At 40.1% G+C, this 16,985-nt stretch overlaps 1 protein-coding gene across 3 annotated transcripts in view; it reads right to left on the bottom strand.

Moving 5' to 3' along the window:
- The window catches only part of gsap (gamma-secretase activating protein), a 34,136-nt gene extending 18,816 nt beyond the window's left edge, over positions 1-15,320 (bottom strand). For all 3 annotated transcript variants that reach the window (XR_009665995.1, XM_061029623.1, XM_061029624.1), the window contains exons 1-23: positions 14,997-15,320; positions 14,241-14,311; positions 13,274-13,330; positions 13,117-13,186; positions 12,073-12,120; positions 11,868-11,956; positions 11,428-11,497; positions 11,263-11,312; positions 10,823-10,933; positions 10,624-10,680; positions 10,469-10,515; positions 10,196-10,281; positions 9,457-9,534; positions 9,254-9,340; positions 8,925-9,017; positions 8,570-8,738; positions 8,058-8,148; positions 6,113-6,182; positions 3,928-4,007; positions 3,681-3,761; positions 3,235-3,357; positions 3,058-3,113; positions 1,623-1,654 (exon numbers count right to left, since the gene is read on the bottom strand). Coding sequence is in view for 2 of the 3 variants with exons in the window: in XM_061029623.1 (XP_060885606.1) it covers positions 1,623-1,654; positions 3,058-3,113; positions 3,235-3,357; positions 3,681-3,761; positions 3,928-4,007; positions 6,113-6,182; positions 8,058-8,148; positions 8,570-8,738; positions 8,925-9,017; positions 9,254-9,340; positions 9,457-9,534; positions 10,196-10,281; positions 10,469-10,515; positions 10,624-10,680; positions 10,823-10,933; positions 11,263-11,312; positions 11,428-11,497; positions 11,868-11,956; positions 12,073-12,120; positions 13,117-13,186; positions 13,274-13,330; positions 14,241-14,311; positions 14,997-15,084 (1,804 nt within the window). In the remaining variant the exon portion in view is untranslated. The remainder of the gene's footprint in view (positions 1-1,622; positions 1,655-3,057; positions 3,114-3,234; positions 3,358-3,680; positions 3,762-3,927; positions 4,008-6,112; positions 6,183-8,057; positions 8,149-8,569; positions 8,739-8,924; positions 9,018-9,253; positions 9,341-9,456; positions 9,535-10,195; positions 10,282-10,468; positions 10,516-10,623; positions 10,681-10,822; positions 10,934-11,262; positions 11,313-11,427; positions 11,498-11,867; positions 11,957-12,072; positions 12,121-13,116; positions 13,187-13,273; positions 13,331-14,240; positions 14,312-14,996) is intronic.
- Between the last annotated feature and the right edge of the window lie 1,665 nt (positions 15,321-16,985).

Here is a 16,985-nt window from a genome sequence, read left to right as displayed (position 1 = left end):
CCAGCTTACTGACAGGCTGCACCGCCACATTCGCTGGATGCCTGTCAGCAGTTTCAATTGATCACCCACTTCAAATTTACATATGTAAGAGAATTGTTTCGTCCTATACTCAGAATATATTTGGACTCATTTAAATTTGAAATTGGTAACGCTTATTGTTCCATCAATTTCATCTAGTTATAAACAGTTCAGCACTAGATGGTGTTTTTTTTAGCATTAAAGTCACCATGGTGGTAAATAACGGATCAATAGCTTTACAAAAACACTCTTACAGTTATCCAAGAAACACACAGGATACCAAAATAAATGAGGAGGTGTAACCAGCCAGGGTTAGTTCAATAAAATCTAAAGAAATAAGACAAAATAAATGGTCATATTACAACATTATTTACATTATTTTATGAATGAATTAACTTATTAGATGGATAACAAGTAATAAAGTGATGTAATGGATGTACAATGGTAAATGGACGAGCTGGTATAGCTTTTCAAGTCTTCTGACTACTCGAAGGGAAGGAACTACTGTAAGAAGCAAATGTTATCATGCAAAATTCTACATAAGACTTTTAAGCATTTTACTTCCTATATCTGACAGACTAAACAATTGGAATTGCAAAAATATTGACATATCACTTAATCACAAAAGTTATTTTTTGCTGGCACTAAATCACTTAAGAAAACGCTCACGGTGTATCCTCACTCCGTGCACACTGGATTCCTTCTACTGTTAAATTGCAAGAGCATCCTTGTTAGTCTGCTATTTTTAAATGATAGAATTGGTAATGGATGTTTTTTTTGTGCACCAGTCCTGGACCTGCCTGCCTGATCACACCTGCCTGTAAGTCAGCTATGCAGATCAACACAGCACACCTTCCTACAGTATCTGCACTACACATTGTGACAGTTTCTTAGACTTTATAGTATTAACAAAGATGTCTGTTTCAACCTAAATGTATGCATCCAGTGAATTTATGAGAACATCATTGGGGCAGCAACATGCATGTTATCATGTGATCAAATTACAGCCTGCAAGTAACACGATATACCGCTTGAGTCTTGGGTTGTAAATAACTATTTCAGCAAGGGATGCAACATGTATTGGAAAACCAGGGGTAAACGTCTTGTCAGTGATAAGATATGTGATTGAATTGGCAGAGACTGTTTGTTTCATAAGTAATTGGAGGCAGTCTGTGGATATATGAGCTCATCCATGTGTATTTGAACTGAGGTTAGGGAAGGTCCCGTGTTGTCTTTGATTCATAACGGCTTCACTGTAATCATGAGAGCGAGCGTGATGAACAAGGAGAGAATGAAAACGAAGGAGACAAGGGGAGGAAGTACCCATCTCAACACTGTTATATAATTGTAGCAACCCTCCCTCCTTCTCTTCTTCCTTTCTTCTCTTCCTCCCTTTCTCTCGCTCCAAGATAAATTAACGTGGTGGTTCTGTTTAGTTGAATTCTCCAGTGGCCGTGAAGTATGTGACCTCAGTGGAGCACACGAGCCAGAACCTCTTTTTTGTGATTTATGACACTCACTCTCTTTGTGTTGTGTGTATGTGTGAGTGGGGCATCTATGGATTTACGTCTGAGTGTTTGTGTGTGTTTGGTGCCGTCTCTTACCCAGACACCAGGTGTCCACCGTTGATAGAACTCTACAGAAAAAAAAGAAAGAAGAAAGCTGTGAGTGAAAAAAACAAATCCCTCCAGCCAGCATTATAATAAGAGTCTTACTTTTTATGCTGGAAGCAGAGGCAGTATAATTCTCGTCTGCTGCGGTCGGCAGCAAAAATATATCTAAACTTTGAGAGAACCTTTTTATTATTATTTTTCTTTTTATTTGCAGGTGCTGGAGTTTGGCCTAGGGGAGGCTAATTATGAACAAAAAAAGCTGTTGGTTTGATCATGAGTACAAACAGGGGAGAGGTATGAGTAATTCAGAGCAGGTTTACATCTGTGGTGCGTTCAGGTACGTGCCCATCATCGAGAAATTTCATCATAAACTACTCAGTGTCGCCTTATCATGTATTTTTCAATGTAAGTATTGAGGGTTTAATAGCATAACCTGTTACTGTATACTAGTGAGGACTTGGATTTTGTGCTCTTTTTTTCTGTGTTGTTTGACTTTGGTAATGGAAACTTAACTTATGCCATCCACAATCCTGATGCACATTATTATTCACAACGCGTTGGTGGAGAGTGAGTGGAGGCATACTTATCAGGGCTCCCAACAGGTCATGAAAATTAAGGTATGAGCTCAATTAAGGTTCCAGACAGGACATATCAAATTATCTGGGGGGCGGGGAGGGGGAGCAGATCTGAGAGTTTTACTAATGTGTCGTTTTACACTGAAAAGTACTTGGGTAGCATTTCTTAGACTCTGTTTAATTCTTCAATCATACTTTCAACATATCTGAGCTAAGAAGCAACTTAATCACTCAAACATCTATATAGGGTGTTAATGCACTCCAGCATAGTTAGAGAATAAGGCTTTTGTTTTGTTTTTTAAAGATGACTAATGACTCAATCCAACTAATAAGAGATTCCTATGTTTCCAAGTCAATACAGTGTATTCTAAGTTCATGCTGCTAACACCATCTGCTGCTATTAATACTCGACGTGGGCTCCGAAATGTGTAATAATCCACAGCTGACAATAGTTCTCAAGAAGTAGACATTTTTCTTTGTAGAAAAATCAAAAAGCAATTTCATATTTTTATCATCTAAAAGTTACACCATCGGTAGCAACCAGTGGATTTAGAGCTGAGTAAAATCAGTCTCTTGTAACACCTCCTCTTATGGGAAATCGATGTAATCAGAAATGACCGCTGAGCTTGTTTAGCAGTAACGTGGCTGTGGTTGATTTAAAAAAAGTACAGATTCAGAAATGTTTCTAAACCCCAAGCATTTTTCAATATTCATTTTAGGTCTTGGGAAAATGAAACTATTTGCACCAAAGAGACACTGAAAACACTGAGACATAGACGCAGTCGTCTTTCCACTTTCAGGTCTGTGTGTCTACTTTTCTTAGCAAAAGCTCCGCTGGGAGGCAGACCTACTTTTTTGTGTTCTCCTGCATGTGAGTCATGTGGCTGGATGGTTTCCTCTCCGACCTCTGACACACAAAAAAACAAAAAAACAAGCAACTTTGTTAGCTTAATACAAAACAGTTACACAATGTGTTCTTCATTTGTTTGTGATTCTTATTGGGAGCACACACACACACACACACTCACCAGTTCGTCCCAGTCGCCTCGTATGTGAGACGTTCTGTATCTGGGGTTAGGCCCAGCATCCAGACATTTTGTCCTCTCTGTGTTCCACTGCAGCTCTAACCAGAAACCCTGGAGACTTCTGGCCTGCGCACACACACACACACACACACACAATCCCAAAGTGGCACAGCAAGGACATTGCAACAAATAACTGAGGATGTTGCATCTTAATGAAGTTCAATCACACACAGTTAGTTTAAAAATCACACGTTTCATTATTACTGTTTTTTTCATTTCATCTTGACCCCACCACACTAGTCTTGGTTTAGTTTGAGGCACTGGTTCAGGAAACCGTAAAAGTAGCTCAATAACTCTGTATGCTTACAACAAATACAACAGACATATTATATAAAGCAGTTTGATTGTGATAATAAAATGTGTTTCAAGTATTTAAAGAATACAGTTACCTTCCCTTTGAACACAGATTCAGTATGTAAATTGATGGTACATGACACACCAGGGACCTCTGATAGACACACTGGTATCTCCTAGAATACAAAGAGACACGTACTAAGTGTGTGTGTGTGTGTGTGTGTGTGTGTGTGTGTGTGTGTGTGTGTGTGTGTGTGTGTGTGTGTGTGTGTGTGTGTGTGTGTTTAACATAAAAGAATTAGAGCTTCAAACATATGCTCTATGCATGTGTGTATGTTGTACCTTCTTGTCGCACACAGAGGAGTAAGGCAGGACTTTATCCAGGCTGAGAGACTTCTCATAGCTTATCCTGTACAAAGAGGCTGTGTGTGTGTGTGTGTGTGGGAGAGAGAGAGAGAGAGAGAGAGAGATAGAGACATAACAGTCAGGCTTTTGTTCCATACATCGGTTGCAACATTTCAATCATCAAATGACTACGAGACAAACAAGGCACTCAACATTAACAAGACAAACATTGACGACAGTTGTTTTGCCAAACAGCAGGTTTAGAGGTAAAGAATGTTTTTATGTGTGTACCCGTGTTGTTGCACTGTGGGGTTCCTAATGTGCCTCTTTAAGGCAAAACAAAACACAACAAGCATCAATCTAAAAACAAAAGCTCAATTATGATTTGAGAATTTGAATTTGAGGAAGCTGTTTTAGTTGCAGAATTTGGGATAGTTAAGGTGAATGTGTGTCCTTTTCTGAATAAGAGCAAGTGAGATACTGTGCTGCAGTCTTTAAAGGCTAAGCTGCTGAGAAATAAAAAGAAATCCTCAAATCTAGTTCACAGATGAATCCAAACAGGGATCTTTGTTGTCGTTTGTCCGTCTACTGTTTCTCAGTCACCATCAGGTTGTTTATACAGTATGAAACAGAGGGATGAACGTTTACATGTGTTGGGTTTGTTTGTTTCCAAGTGACAGTAATTCAGTATCACGGTTTTTACCTGGCATCTCAATGTTTCGTGTGTCAGTGTTTGTGATTCCCTGCTTGTTGGAGGAAGGGGAACAGAGAAGCTATAGTTTGGCATGCTGGATTAGTAGCTGAAAAACAGTCCTGCCAATTTTCGGATAAGGGATAAGCCGGGAATACAGCTGTGCAGCTTTATTCCTGCTGTTGTGAAGTTGTTAACAGCACAGTGGGAGGATTTTTGTCTTGTTTATTGATGCATTACGATGCAAAGGGCGTGCTCTCAGTTTGTACTCTAGTGTCTTAATTGTTATTTTACTTCTTGCTTTGTACTTTTTGTTTTTCTTTGATAAACTAATAGAAAAGGCGAAAGCAACTGTGACTGCCAGAACAACCTGTTTTTTTTTTTTTTTTTGTCTTATCAAATCCCTTTTCCAGTCCAGAGTCTCTGGAGAGGCTGTGGACAGGACAAATCGACTACCAGTCAGTCATTAATAAAATATAATGTGAATATCGTACAAATATCAAAGTCACTGAGGAGAAGTTAAAATATTATAAATGATATGTCAGAATGTGTTAGCTTCTAGCTTATGTTCATCTCTTTGAAACTCACTTAATTTAAGCTTCTAAATTCTATTAAGAGACATTATGGAGGTCTATATTCACAACATCCAAGGCTAAAACGATACCTTGTGGTCTTCAGGGGGCATACCTGCAATTTGTAAATCATGTTTATGAACAATATTTCATGGTGTGAAGAGGGGCCTCAGAAGAAGTCCTGTCACATTGTCACCAGTGATACAGAACAAGTCGGTTACTTGTGTTGTATTTAGGATGCCAACATAAAAGTCCCGGGGGTTGACAAAATTATGGAAGTTGCTGAAGAGGTGCCAGTACACTTCTTGAGTTCCGCCGAGGCGCCCTTGAGCAAGGCACCGAACCCCCGACACCTCTGGCGCGCTTCCTGCCCACTCGGACATCTTTCCACTGATGCATGTTCGCACGTTTTTGTGCATACGTGTATTTCGGGGGCCTACTGTATGTGTGTGAGAAAGCATGTCTCTCAATTACAACGTGTAAACTATTCAAATAATAAAAAAAAGAATTCTCTGCTACAGAAGGCGCTCCATTACCTAATCACCTCGCTGACAACTGTTTTCTTGTAAATATGGAATCAAAATGTTGTCGCATTTGTCAGTGATTTCCTTCTCTCTCATAGACATACAGCTGTGTTGTGCTGGCTAAAAATAACTAAATTCATCCTCTAATCTATCTCTCCAGACCCTGCATCTCTCCGCCTGGCATAAGTCAGCGAGAAGCGATGTGAAAGCCAAACAGACTTGATGAAAGAATTCTGTTTTGTGTAGACAAGATGTAAGCACTCTGGTAACCACACACACACACACACACAGAGGGAGACATAAAAAGGCAAGAGTGCAGCTAGACTCTAAAAGGAGAAAAAGAAGAAGAAGAAGATGTGATACTTTTTGTCGCCCATGCTGCAGCTGATACTGACCCAGAATGAACTCCTGGATCTGATCAAAGGACTCGAACGGGTTCACATTGTCACAGAGCCATTCGATGATCTGGAGGCAGAGCAGAAACACGGGGGGGGGGGGGGGGGGTCAGAGGTGATGGGACAGCAGCTGTACAACATGTTCCTCTTTCAGTTTCCTTACTAACTAGATTGACAAGTGGACACATCTTCTTGTTTCATTTTAGAGCAAAGTGACATTATGTGACATATTCACTTTTCTAATGGGAAAGACTACAAGCAGGGGACAACAGTTAGCTTGGCTGTGCACTTATAACCTTACTGTAACTTATCGAAACAACTTCTTCCCCCCCCCCTCTTTTTTTTAAAGACTGAATCAAGTCAACAAAACCCGGGTTTTACACATGGACTGTAAATATCAATAGAAAGCCTGAGTGACGTCACTAAACTGTTACCACAGTGGGGTCAGAGGCTTGATTTTAAATCAAAACCACCGCACAGAGGCTATTTTTTCCACGTCATTATTGTGATTAAAAGAAAAATGCCTCTTTCTAAAAGAACAAATAACTTCAATTGATTCATAATTAGATTTTCATCCCCTAGCTACGGCCACAACCTTCCAAACCTCCACCAAACAAGATGATGATCAATGATATTTATGGTCTCGGTCTTGCCCTGCCTTGGTCTTGGCCTAGACCCGGTCTCGATCCCTAAATGTCTTGGTCTTGTCACGGTCTCGGAGCACTCTGGTCTCAGTTATGTCTTGGTTGGTGTCACATGACTTTTTACCTTACACTACAAGGAGGTCTATGAACGTGATTCATTTAGCATAGCAGCATACCTAGCATACCTGCACACTAAGTGAAGATGGACAACAGCATATTAAAGACTGAAAAAGAGTCTTAAGCCATGCTGCGAGCTAACATTAGCATGCTAACAAACTGTGGATGTTCAGTTTGATATTGAAAAGAATTCTTGGATCGTTGTAGCTTCGATGATGTCCTCTAAGATATTCTCAAAGCCTAAAACCTCTCTTTTTTTTTTTTCCTCTTGACATTATCTCATCTGTTTGAACATAAGATTCAAACTAACATTGACAAAAAGATATTTCTTCAAACACTGTGTAACCATTGTGAGAGGAGGAAGAAAAGGAAGACAGATAAGGAACAAGGGACCCAATTTGCACAGTATTCTCTTCAAGTTACAAACTGCCTCGAACAAAGCAAAGTATATTCACGAGCAATCACCTTTGATAAAGTGTCCGCTTTTTGTGTCGCTGGCCCCATTTAATGGAGGCGACAAAGAATACAAAAAGTTCTGTGTGGTGTCCAATTTCCCAGTGCACGCTGCACTAATGAAGCTGGTGACTCATTTAACCTCTAAAGAGAGAATTTATTACAATCTATCAGAGCAGCTGGAACATCTTAATCTAAGAACACCACTAATAAAGGCTGAGTCATAGTGAGCACTGTGCCCAAACAACATATCTGTCCCTTTTTCTTTTTGTTAGTGTTCAAGTCTCTTTTGATCTCTGTCCCCTTGTCTTCTCTTGTCTTCAGAGTCAGTGCATCTTCCTGCCTCCTCTCTCTCCTCTCCCTCCGGTCGGCTCACTTCCAACTCAAGGTTGACACCTACTGAATTCCCATGGAAGTGCAGAAAATTGCATTTGTTTCAAATATATCGCCTTCACCCTCGGAGATACATTTGGAATAAATGTTTGAAAAAAGAAAGATACAAAATCTAATATTTAGTACAACTACTTCAAGCTCTACAAATAAGTAATGGCACTGTGTTGTGTGAAAAAGACTGTTCTAGGTGTGTGTTCTGTGGGCCCTGTTGTTGTGTTGTGTCTCTGGGGTAAAAATGCAACCTGATGTTAATTTAAACATTACATAATTGTAAGTGTGCTTTGTGTGACAATAATTTTGTCCTCCTGAAACTTTTTTTTTTTTGGCTTCATTTGTACCTTCAGCTCCAGGTTTGGGTTGTTTCCCATGTAAACCAGCAGGCAGTGGAGGGCGGCCAGGCGCTGTGGTTCGCTCTCGCTGCTGGGACACCTTGGACGGAGGTGACGTACAGCAAATTTACTTTTACACAACACAAGCATACGCAAACAGGGAGAACATGAACGCAGACGCACGGGCAGCCAATCAACAGACAGATGCTGTACTGTGATGCATGTGCTGTTTACAAAGTGGATCTTTAAAAATGCACACATGAAAAGTACAAAAACAGAGCAAAGGGGAACTAATGCATCATTTTCTGCAGGCGAGGATTCAAATTCAAGCACATTCTTATTCTAGAAAGAGTCTTCAGGTGCATGGAAGGAGAAATCTATTTCCTTTCTGCTCCCTTTTATGCATCTAAACCCCCAAATATACATAAATCCTTTATTTCTGAATGGAGTTATAATAACGAATAATAATAAATCAGATTTATACAGCGCTTTTCTAAATACTCGCTTTGCATCATACTCACCTAGAAGGAGGGTCTGCTCGCAGTATCTGCAGCAGGTATGCAGGGCAAAGCTCAGCAGAGTGAATCCTCCCAGTAGCCAGGTCCAAAAGACTACCGTTAGACTCTTCCTCTGCATGCAACACTGTGATGTTAGCTGACTGACACTGCAGGCCCAAATCAACATCAGGACCTTGAGGCGAGTGAAGCAGACAGAGATGACGTTAAACACAGGACAAATTGGCTTCATATGAGGGTAAAAAGCTCTAATTTTGTTAAACATACATAGGGGGGGAAAAAGTTCTACAGTTGGTAAACAAGCTGCTGCACAGGCATCGCTCAGCGTACCCATGATGTGGGCGAAAAGCCTCCGTCTTACCTGAGAGAAAGAGGGAGTGACAGAGCATCTCCTGCTGCCTGGTGTTGATACAATGGAGGAAATAACCCTGCAGGTACACCAGGATGAAGTAACCTACATACAGGAATAACACAGCCGTCACTGTCAGTGTGCATGTTGGTATTCAGTCTGCACACCAGACATTTATCGAGCTGCACGAGGACACACACTCTTGTTTGTATTTGTGCATCTGTCTTGAATGCACAAGTAGGGAATGCATTTGGGCAGACAAACTCTAAGAATTTATGAAGATTCTTATGCATGTGTGTGTGTGTGTGTGTGTGTGTGTTATACAGTAGCTGTGCAATGACCTATAGGAATGAAGAGTGGATGGAACTGTGTGGCTTTCTGCTGTGTCTGGTCACTGCCCAGAGATACTCTGAAGGCTCTGCTGCAGTCTGCAAAAAAGGAGGGAAATGTCAGTACAAAAAACAGGATGTAAAGAGATTCAGATAAGGGAGAAATGGATTCTTTGTACTGTATTTGAATATAAAACGGTGTATAAAATACACACCTTTGTGCACCAAAAGCACAGTGTAGATCACCTCCTGTTTGTCTTTGACTGGTTGGCTGTAGCATACACACATGCTTCCTAAAAGCAGACCACAGGACAATGCAATATTAGATCACACACATCCAAGTCACATCTATTTATGACGATCAATGAGAAATGAAATCATTTCTGATACGTATCTACATATCAATACCTAAAATCTATCAGTTCATTAGGGTGTTAAAATCAGTAACGGATTGAAAAAGGAGTAAGTTAAGATTTTCTGGAAGTTAGAAATCAAAGATGTAATCTACAATTTCATGAAGGAATCAAAAATAATAAAATGACTCCTCCCCTTTTTGAGAGTGGACCTTCAGTAGTATGAGAATACTATCAAGGGATGTGTGATCAATTCTAAACCTTTTAAAAACACTTCCTGATATTGATTGGCAGATTTTCTGAATTAAACTCTTCCAGCAATCTCTTCCAGCAATCTTACAATTTCATTGTCCCATAGATTGATTTTCTGATTTATGGTGCTCGAGAACAAAATTCACTTATTTCATAGTTTGTGTCCATGAATGATACATATTAGTGTATAGTAGACAAAACAAAGGTTGTTTCTGTGTTTCGACTTACTTTCTTGTTTTTTGCAAAGAGAAATTAAAGAAAAACAACAACAAATGGAATTAGTCCTGAAGAACAAGTGCATGTAATATAAGAGAAATACCGTGGTTAAATGAGTGTGTGAATGTGTTACCTATTCTATTTGTGAACACTTCCATCCTAACAGGCTCCTGCTCTGCTTTCTCCATGTGATAATGGTCAAAACCCAGATTCACAAACCTGTCGGGGATGCACAGCAAACATAGTTATGAAGGAGCACAGCAAACTGTTTCATAGCACATGAGGTGCACAGTGACTCGTTTTAGTTGCGGAGGCATGTCAGAAGCATTGCAGAAACGCAGAATACCAAAAACAAATACGTGCTGAGAAAACGTATTTTTTTCTGTACTCGTAGTTGTCTCCTTACTTGACTGTGCAGAAAGGATTAGCAGGCAGGTCTAATGGGAGTTCCAACTGTGGGGCAGCAATAAAAGGCAAGATGATTTAAAGTTATTGTTCGGTCATTATGCTTCAGAGAGAGACTGGCCATTTCTTAAATTACTAGACGTGGAAATGACTCACCACAGTCTCACAGTTATGGTTGGGGTAAAACTGAACACATCGCATGAGGAACTTGACCTGTAAAATATATACTTTTTTTTAAAATATCTAAAGCTGTTTTTCCATATTTATAGATTAATGTAAGGTGTGTTTGTGTGTGTGTGTGTGTGTGTGTGTGTGTGTGTGTGTGTGTGTGTGTGTGTGTGTGTGTGTGTCTTACATTATGAGTAAGATAGTAGAGTCTCTGTGTGTGTCCGTCCCACTGGACCCAGTTAAAATCCTCCACAATCCGCTCTGCTGTTTTGATCAAACGATCTGGATTGGCCATCACCTGGGTCACACGGACGCATTCATTTAATGCAAAGTTCAACAAGAGGACGCGAGACAGTTTGTTTTACGGCCTGAGACTGAGGCCAAAACTGAATACTACAGCATTGCGTTAGTATTTATATATGTACTTGTACCTTTACCTAAACATTTTTGCTTACTAATAATAAAATATGTGCATAATGTATACCGCTAGAAATCAGCAGAGAACCCACCACCACAAATCCTGAATGCACTACACAATTTATGTGCTTAGCAGGAATCCACTGACACCTTCCTCAAAAGAGCAGGTGTTCAAAATGAAACCTGTTGTGAATGCACAGTCCAACATACCACCCTGTATCCCTCCTGTTTTGTCAGCAGAACATGGTAGAGGTCCACATCTGGAACGCACAGATGAGCGTGGATGAATTTCTAACACTTTCTGGAATGTTCTCACCGGAGAATGCAAATGTTTTCTGTAAGAAGGAGCATAAGGGCAGACGCAGACCGACTCACATCCGTCCTCAGTCAGCAGCAGCAGGTGGCTCTCCAGCACTGATCTCCGGTCAGTTTCTGAATTGAGGAACTACAGAGGCAAGGAAAACACGAGTCAGCGTGTGAGTGTGGGGTTTATAACGAGTTACCAGATGACGGCTTGCTGATCTCCATATTTAAATGTGAGCGTCAAACATTTCTTTTACGGTTGTGATTCAAGCAAAGCCTCTGGAATATCCACAGTGGCTGGGAGACATAATTAATGTGTTTCTCTGATGATAAAAATAGATATAACTGAGAAAGAAAAAATGCACTTTCAGCTAGCTTGTAAAATAAATGAGCTGTGACACTTGTACACAGTAAGCTCCAATGGTCCCGAGCTGCAGCATCAGCTTGTTGCTGCAGTATAAAAAAAAAAACCCTGCATGAAAGTGGCTCGAGACAGCACACATAAATTCTACCTGCACTTTGACCCTGCAGTCTACAGCCTTGAGGACTTTAGTGTTGTTGATGGGATGGATCTCAATCAGAAGAGTCAGACACTTGGACACTACAAAGACAGACAGAGTGAGAAGAGATTAGATTTAAGCTTTCATCGCGTTGAATATTTCAGTAGGCTATATTCGAATGTGAATGAAAAAGAGGGAAGGAGATCTGAGGTGTTACTTGGTTTGAGGCGCTCCTCTCCTCTGGTGTTTTGTGCCAAACTGACAGCTGAGAGGAAAAAGAAGCACAGGGAAAATATCACAGCACTTAATTTAAATATATTTTCCAAGCACCGTGGTTAAATCACTGTTTTAGTTAGCTATGATTTTGCCCAGCTGCAGTGAAAGCTGTGTTTGTAGCCTTATTCCTGTTGGTACCACCTTTGTTATAGGTGGTGTTATAAGTCCTGCAGGTGGTTCCTGAATTTAGCAGGTCAGACGTCTGTTTTAAAAATCAGGTTTGGTGGAAACACTGAGTCTGTCAACACTGAAATGAGGGAAACTCTGGGGTTTCTGTTTCAGAAAGGGAGATCACTCAAACCCGAGAAAGAGGGGTAACTCGAGCTTGTTCCAGAAAGAGAGGGAGCTGAATCACTTATCATGTGTAACTGAGTCTGTGAAGCTAAAATCTGAGCTGTTGGGGCTTTGGTGCCTTACTCAGGGCAACCTCAGCATTGATCAGGAAGTGAACCGGCACCTCCCCAGCTACCAGGCCAATTTCCAGACCTAGCCTGCACGGGGACTTAAACCGGTGGCCCTTTGGTTCAAAACCCAAGACCCTACAAACTGAGCTACAGCCGCCCCAGAATAGACCACATTCATATGCATTGACTTTGAGCAGAAATGTTCTCCCAAACCACTTCTCTGGCCTTTGCCGCTGCAGCTGTGTTACCTCTTTTTGTCACCTGTTGCCATGGTGAATTGTCGTATCAGGGCTCAATTAATGTTGCCTTTTTATAGTCGTGGTGCACGTGCTGAACTCAGAGTGAAACCACTCAGATTTGATTGAATGAACTCAAATCAGCTGTGCTGGAATTGGAAACTCCCTAATTTCCCATCGGAGAGTGAATCCACTCAGAGGTCAGGGTCAGACTCAGAGTTTGTTCAATGTGAACCTCTCACTCCATGGACTGATTTGGTGTCAGGATGAAATACAGTATTGTATTTCAGTACATACAATGTCTGCTGATTTGGATTTGTTATCTGTAACATTGCAGAGACTCACCTAACAGCGTCTCCTCCTTGTTCAGGGAACAGCTGCTGACACTCACTTGCTTGTCAAATGTGTACAGGAGCTAATGGAGAGAAAAGAAATCCACATTGGAACTATTGTGCACATACATAAAATAAAATAAAACAGGTGAGACACACACAAACAATACCTTGTTCTGTTTAGTGTTGGAGTCAAATTTCCCGATCCTTGTTGTCCCCGTTGCCCCCTGAAGAATAGAATCCAAGAGTTAGGCCATGTGTCTTTAAATCAATCAAACCGCAGAGTTCAATAATCCTAATCTGTCCTGACGAAGCGGACATACTTTCCCACTAGTGACTTTATCACATTGATACCTGTGGAACGTCACGCTTGACCTCTTCCTACCCTGCTGATTATCCCAACTGAACCTGCTGCACTTCAAACCAGAATCCATCTTTTTTTTTTTTTTTGCCTCTAAATTAAAACGACATCTATGCTGACACTAAAGGCACAGCAAGGCGTGCATAATACTGTGAACCTTGCACTTTCAGAGAGATTATTTCCTCTTTGCAGGCTGCATGCTGTCTTTAACCTGCTAAACCCGCAGACTCTTGTTGTGCCTATCAGTGAAAATGTACGTTAAATTCTAGCAAGGATCACAGTTTTCCAAATGAGCAAATACGTCAATCATGAACGTAGAGAAATCTGCCCAACAAAATAAGGTGGGTTTTTTTTTTCATTTGATGAAAAATGACTGCTGTTTAAAAAAAATGGTGTCTTGGATCACTCACTTCAACTTCAATGGGGAATGAGGGCAAGCAGATAACTAAAGATGTTTGATAAAACATCACACAAGCGATGTTTGCCAAACGGTTTCATCTACTTAGAATAGTATGAGCATTGAGTTTATTAGAGATGTCAAGTTGAGCCAGATGTCACACTGAAGGAAACACAGTTTTAAGGTGTTTTTCTGTTAATATTACAGATAAGGTTACTACAATGTGTGCTTTTAATTAGCACTTTGAATTTTACTCTCTTTCCTAATTTCCACATATAAGAGTTAAATCTGGGATTACAAAAAATATCACTGTGTATAAAAAAAACCCTCCTGACTCTGTAAATAAGATGGATTTTAAAGTCCTTCACTATAAACTCACCTTCCAGGAGTAAAGGATGCCCCCGTCTCTCTCAATGTTCAGGATACGAATGTCCAACGCTCCAGAGTATTCTGCAAGCACAGCAGAGCAACAATAACCAATATTATGCCAACAATAATTTAAGAAATGACAACATGCCCTGACAATTAAAAAACATATCTTTCTCAATGTTGTTATTACTTGTGTAAGTGTCCAAATGTGTAGGCAGGATTTGTATTGTGTCCCATTCACCAGCTTTATATTTTCAATTAAAGCACTGGATGTTATGTACTAAAGTCAACAACAGATATTTAATGTAGGTCTACTTTAAGAGCTGTAGTCTATCTTCATTTAAAATTAAACTCCCTTTTAGTAGGTTAAGTCTACTAATTTTAAGGATTGATTTAATCATATTATTTACATGGTAATTAGAGATGAAATATGAAGAGTAACTACCGCCATCTACTGGCCAAAACGTGCCATTTTTAAAATAGGGGATTTGATTTATTTATTTAGTTTCATTTTTAGAAGCTAAAGCTGATTGTCAAAGAAAGTCCTCTACATTTTAACTTTACAAGAGACTCATTTCAAACTAATAACACACACTATACCGTATAGACTTCACTCAGGTTAGCTCAACCTCATTGTTAAAGAGGCCAAACACTTTAAGGCTTTTAGCTACCTATTTTTCCAAGCAATTAGATAAGCATTAGTATGTCAACAACAGAGCAGGACAATAAAGAAGCAAAGTTAGTCGTGGGTACCTGAACACCTCACCTTTCACCCTGCAGACCGACGCCTCCTTCCTGAGGATGTCACTCTCCACTTCTCTGTGCAGGTCGAACTTTTGCTTGAACTTCAGCATGTTTAAAGTTTTCAGGATCCTTTCTCTTTCAGATAAGAACCCCTTCTTTAAAATGCGTTTTGTTTGCTTGCGAAGAGGCAGCACCTGGCAGCTGGTGACTGTTCAGGCTGGGCATCATGTGACCGAAAGTCTACAAAGTAACTTTGAGTAGGCTAAATGTAAAAGCGGTACAGCACCTATTCACATGATCGACAAACCTCTTCTTGACTGGAGAAATGTATTTTTTATTGACATGCGGAAATGTCACGCTGTCCCACAGTTAGCTCCTCCCTCCTCCCCGGAGCCAAGGAGCGAGGAGATTCGTTACCATAGGCCGAGGACAGTATCAGTCCAGCGGGTTGGAATGTCACACCACCCCGCTGAATGAGCGACACATACAGGCTTTACCGAGCTCTTCGCTCTGACATATCTATGACAGCCAAACCTATAATACACTCATGCAGACAACCTTTCCTTTGGTGAGCATTCAGTGTTTGACTATCAATTGTTAATAAAGTAACTCTAAAGTTGAGCTTCTGCAAAGTGTGTGTGGTACCTATGCGGGTTAACTTGTCGTCATATCGTAAACAATGGCTGCGTCTATGTGCGTTGATATGTAGGCTAGACTAGTCATTATGCACCTTAACACGAGAAGAGAAGGTAGAAATCCGGTGGCTCACCAAAAACCTCAGCAACACATAAAAGAAAGGAGAAAAACGTCTGAAGAAAATGTGTTAAAATGTCAACTAAAACAGGCAAAATTGCATAGAAGGAATATCTGTGCATATGGCACTTTCTTTTTTTCCTAAGATATTTTATGAAAGGGACTCATTCATAAAATGTCCTGAGTCTAGGTAAATACTAGTGAAAATAAACAAACTGCAGCCCTATTGAATATTTAAATTGTTGCATTTTCAGTCATGTCAATGCTTTTGATAATATTTTGAGTCCCTTTAGAAATGACATATCTAACTGCAACATAGTCTCATGCAGGCTAAGGCTATGTTGATTACATGAACTCTGGTTTGTTGATGTTGGGAAAATAAAAGTATAGGGACACATTTTTATATATTATTGTGTTAAGCTATAACAGAAAGCACTGCACACTAAATCACCTGTTATTGTGTATGGCCTTTAATGAGGCTGAACATGAGTTTGAACAAATGCGGCTAAATTCTGGGAACATGAAATCTGCTTAACAACGCCAAAAATATCTATGAATGTAAACAAATGAACACCCAGTGAGCTAAGTTTCAGTTCTCAAATTGTAAAAGCTCTATACTTCACATAAGGGAAGCAGATGTATGTTATACTATGTTCCTGCAGCAGAGGGAGCTGCAGTTTCAGTCAGTGCAACACAACTGAAAGAACATTTAAGGTAAAGAGGTCCCAACATTAGTACCATGGTCATAACCAGTAGGCCTAACTACTAAGGTTTGGACCTTGGTAATTTTTTTTTCTAAAACAGTAAGACAGCAAAAATTGTTACCAATCAATGTTTGAAGTGCCAGATCGCTTTTACTTTGAAATACTCATACAGAAGAGCAGGAGGGGAATAGAAGATAATGAAACGGTCTGGGGTGCGGCTTTTGAGATACAGAGCCTTATATGTTTTTGGTTGAACTGTGTTTTTTTTTTCTTAACTGTGTGAGTGTTCATTTTTTTTTTAAATCCTGGTTTTTTTAAAACGTTGGGATTGTTTGTACATGTAGGCCTATGTGGTTTTTTTTCTACACTAGTGGGGACCGTGTGTGTGCGTGTGTGAGATTGTTTTTCTGTCCTGGTTGGGACTGTGTGTGTGTTCATTGAAAAACAAACATGCGTCTGATGAACACTAAAGGAGATTTGAAAAATACACAAAAAGGATAGCAAGAATAGATCTTAATCATAAAGTTGTCTGGAAATGCACAAAGTTGTGCATA

The sequence above is a fragment of the Labrus mixtus genome, chromosome 22 (assembly GCF_963584025.1).
Source record: "Labrus mixtus chromosome 22, fLabMix1.1, whole genome shotgun sequence".
Lineage (NCBI taxonomy): Eukaryota > Metazoa > Chordata > Actinopteri > Labriformes > Labridae > Labrus > Labrus mixtus.
The sequence above is the reverse complement of the archived record's forward strand: the minus strand, read 5'-3'. Positions and strand labels throughout refer to the sequence as shown.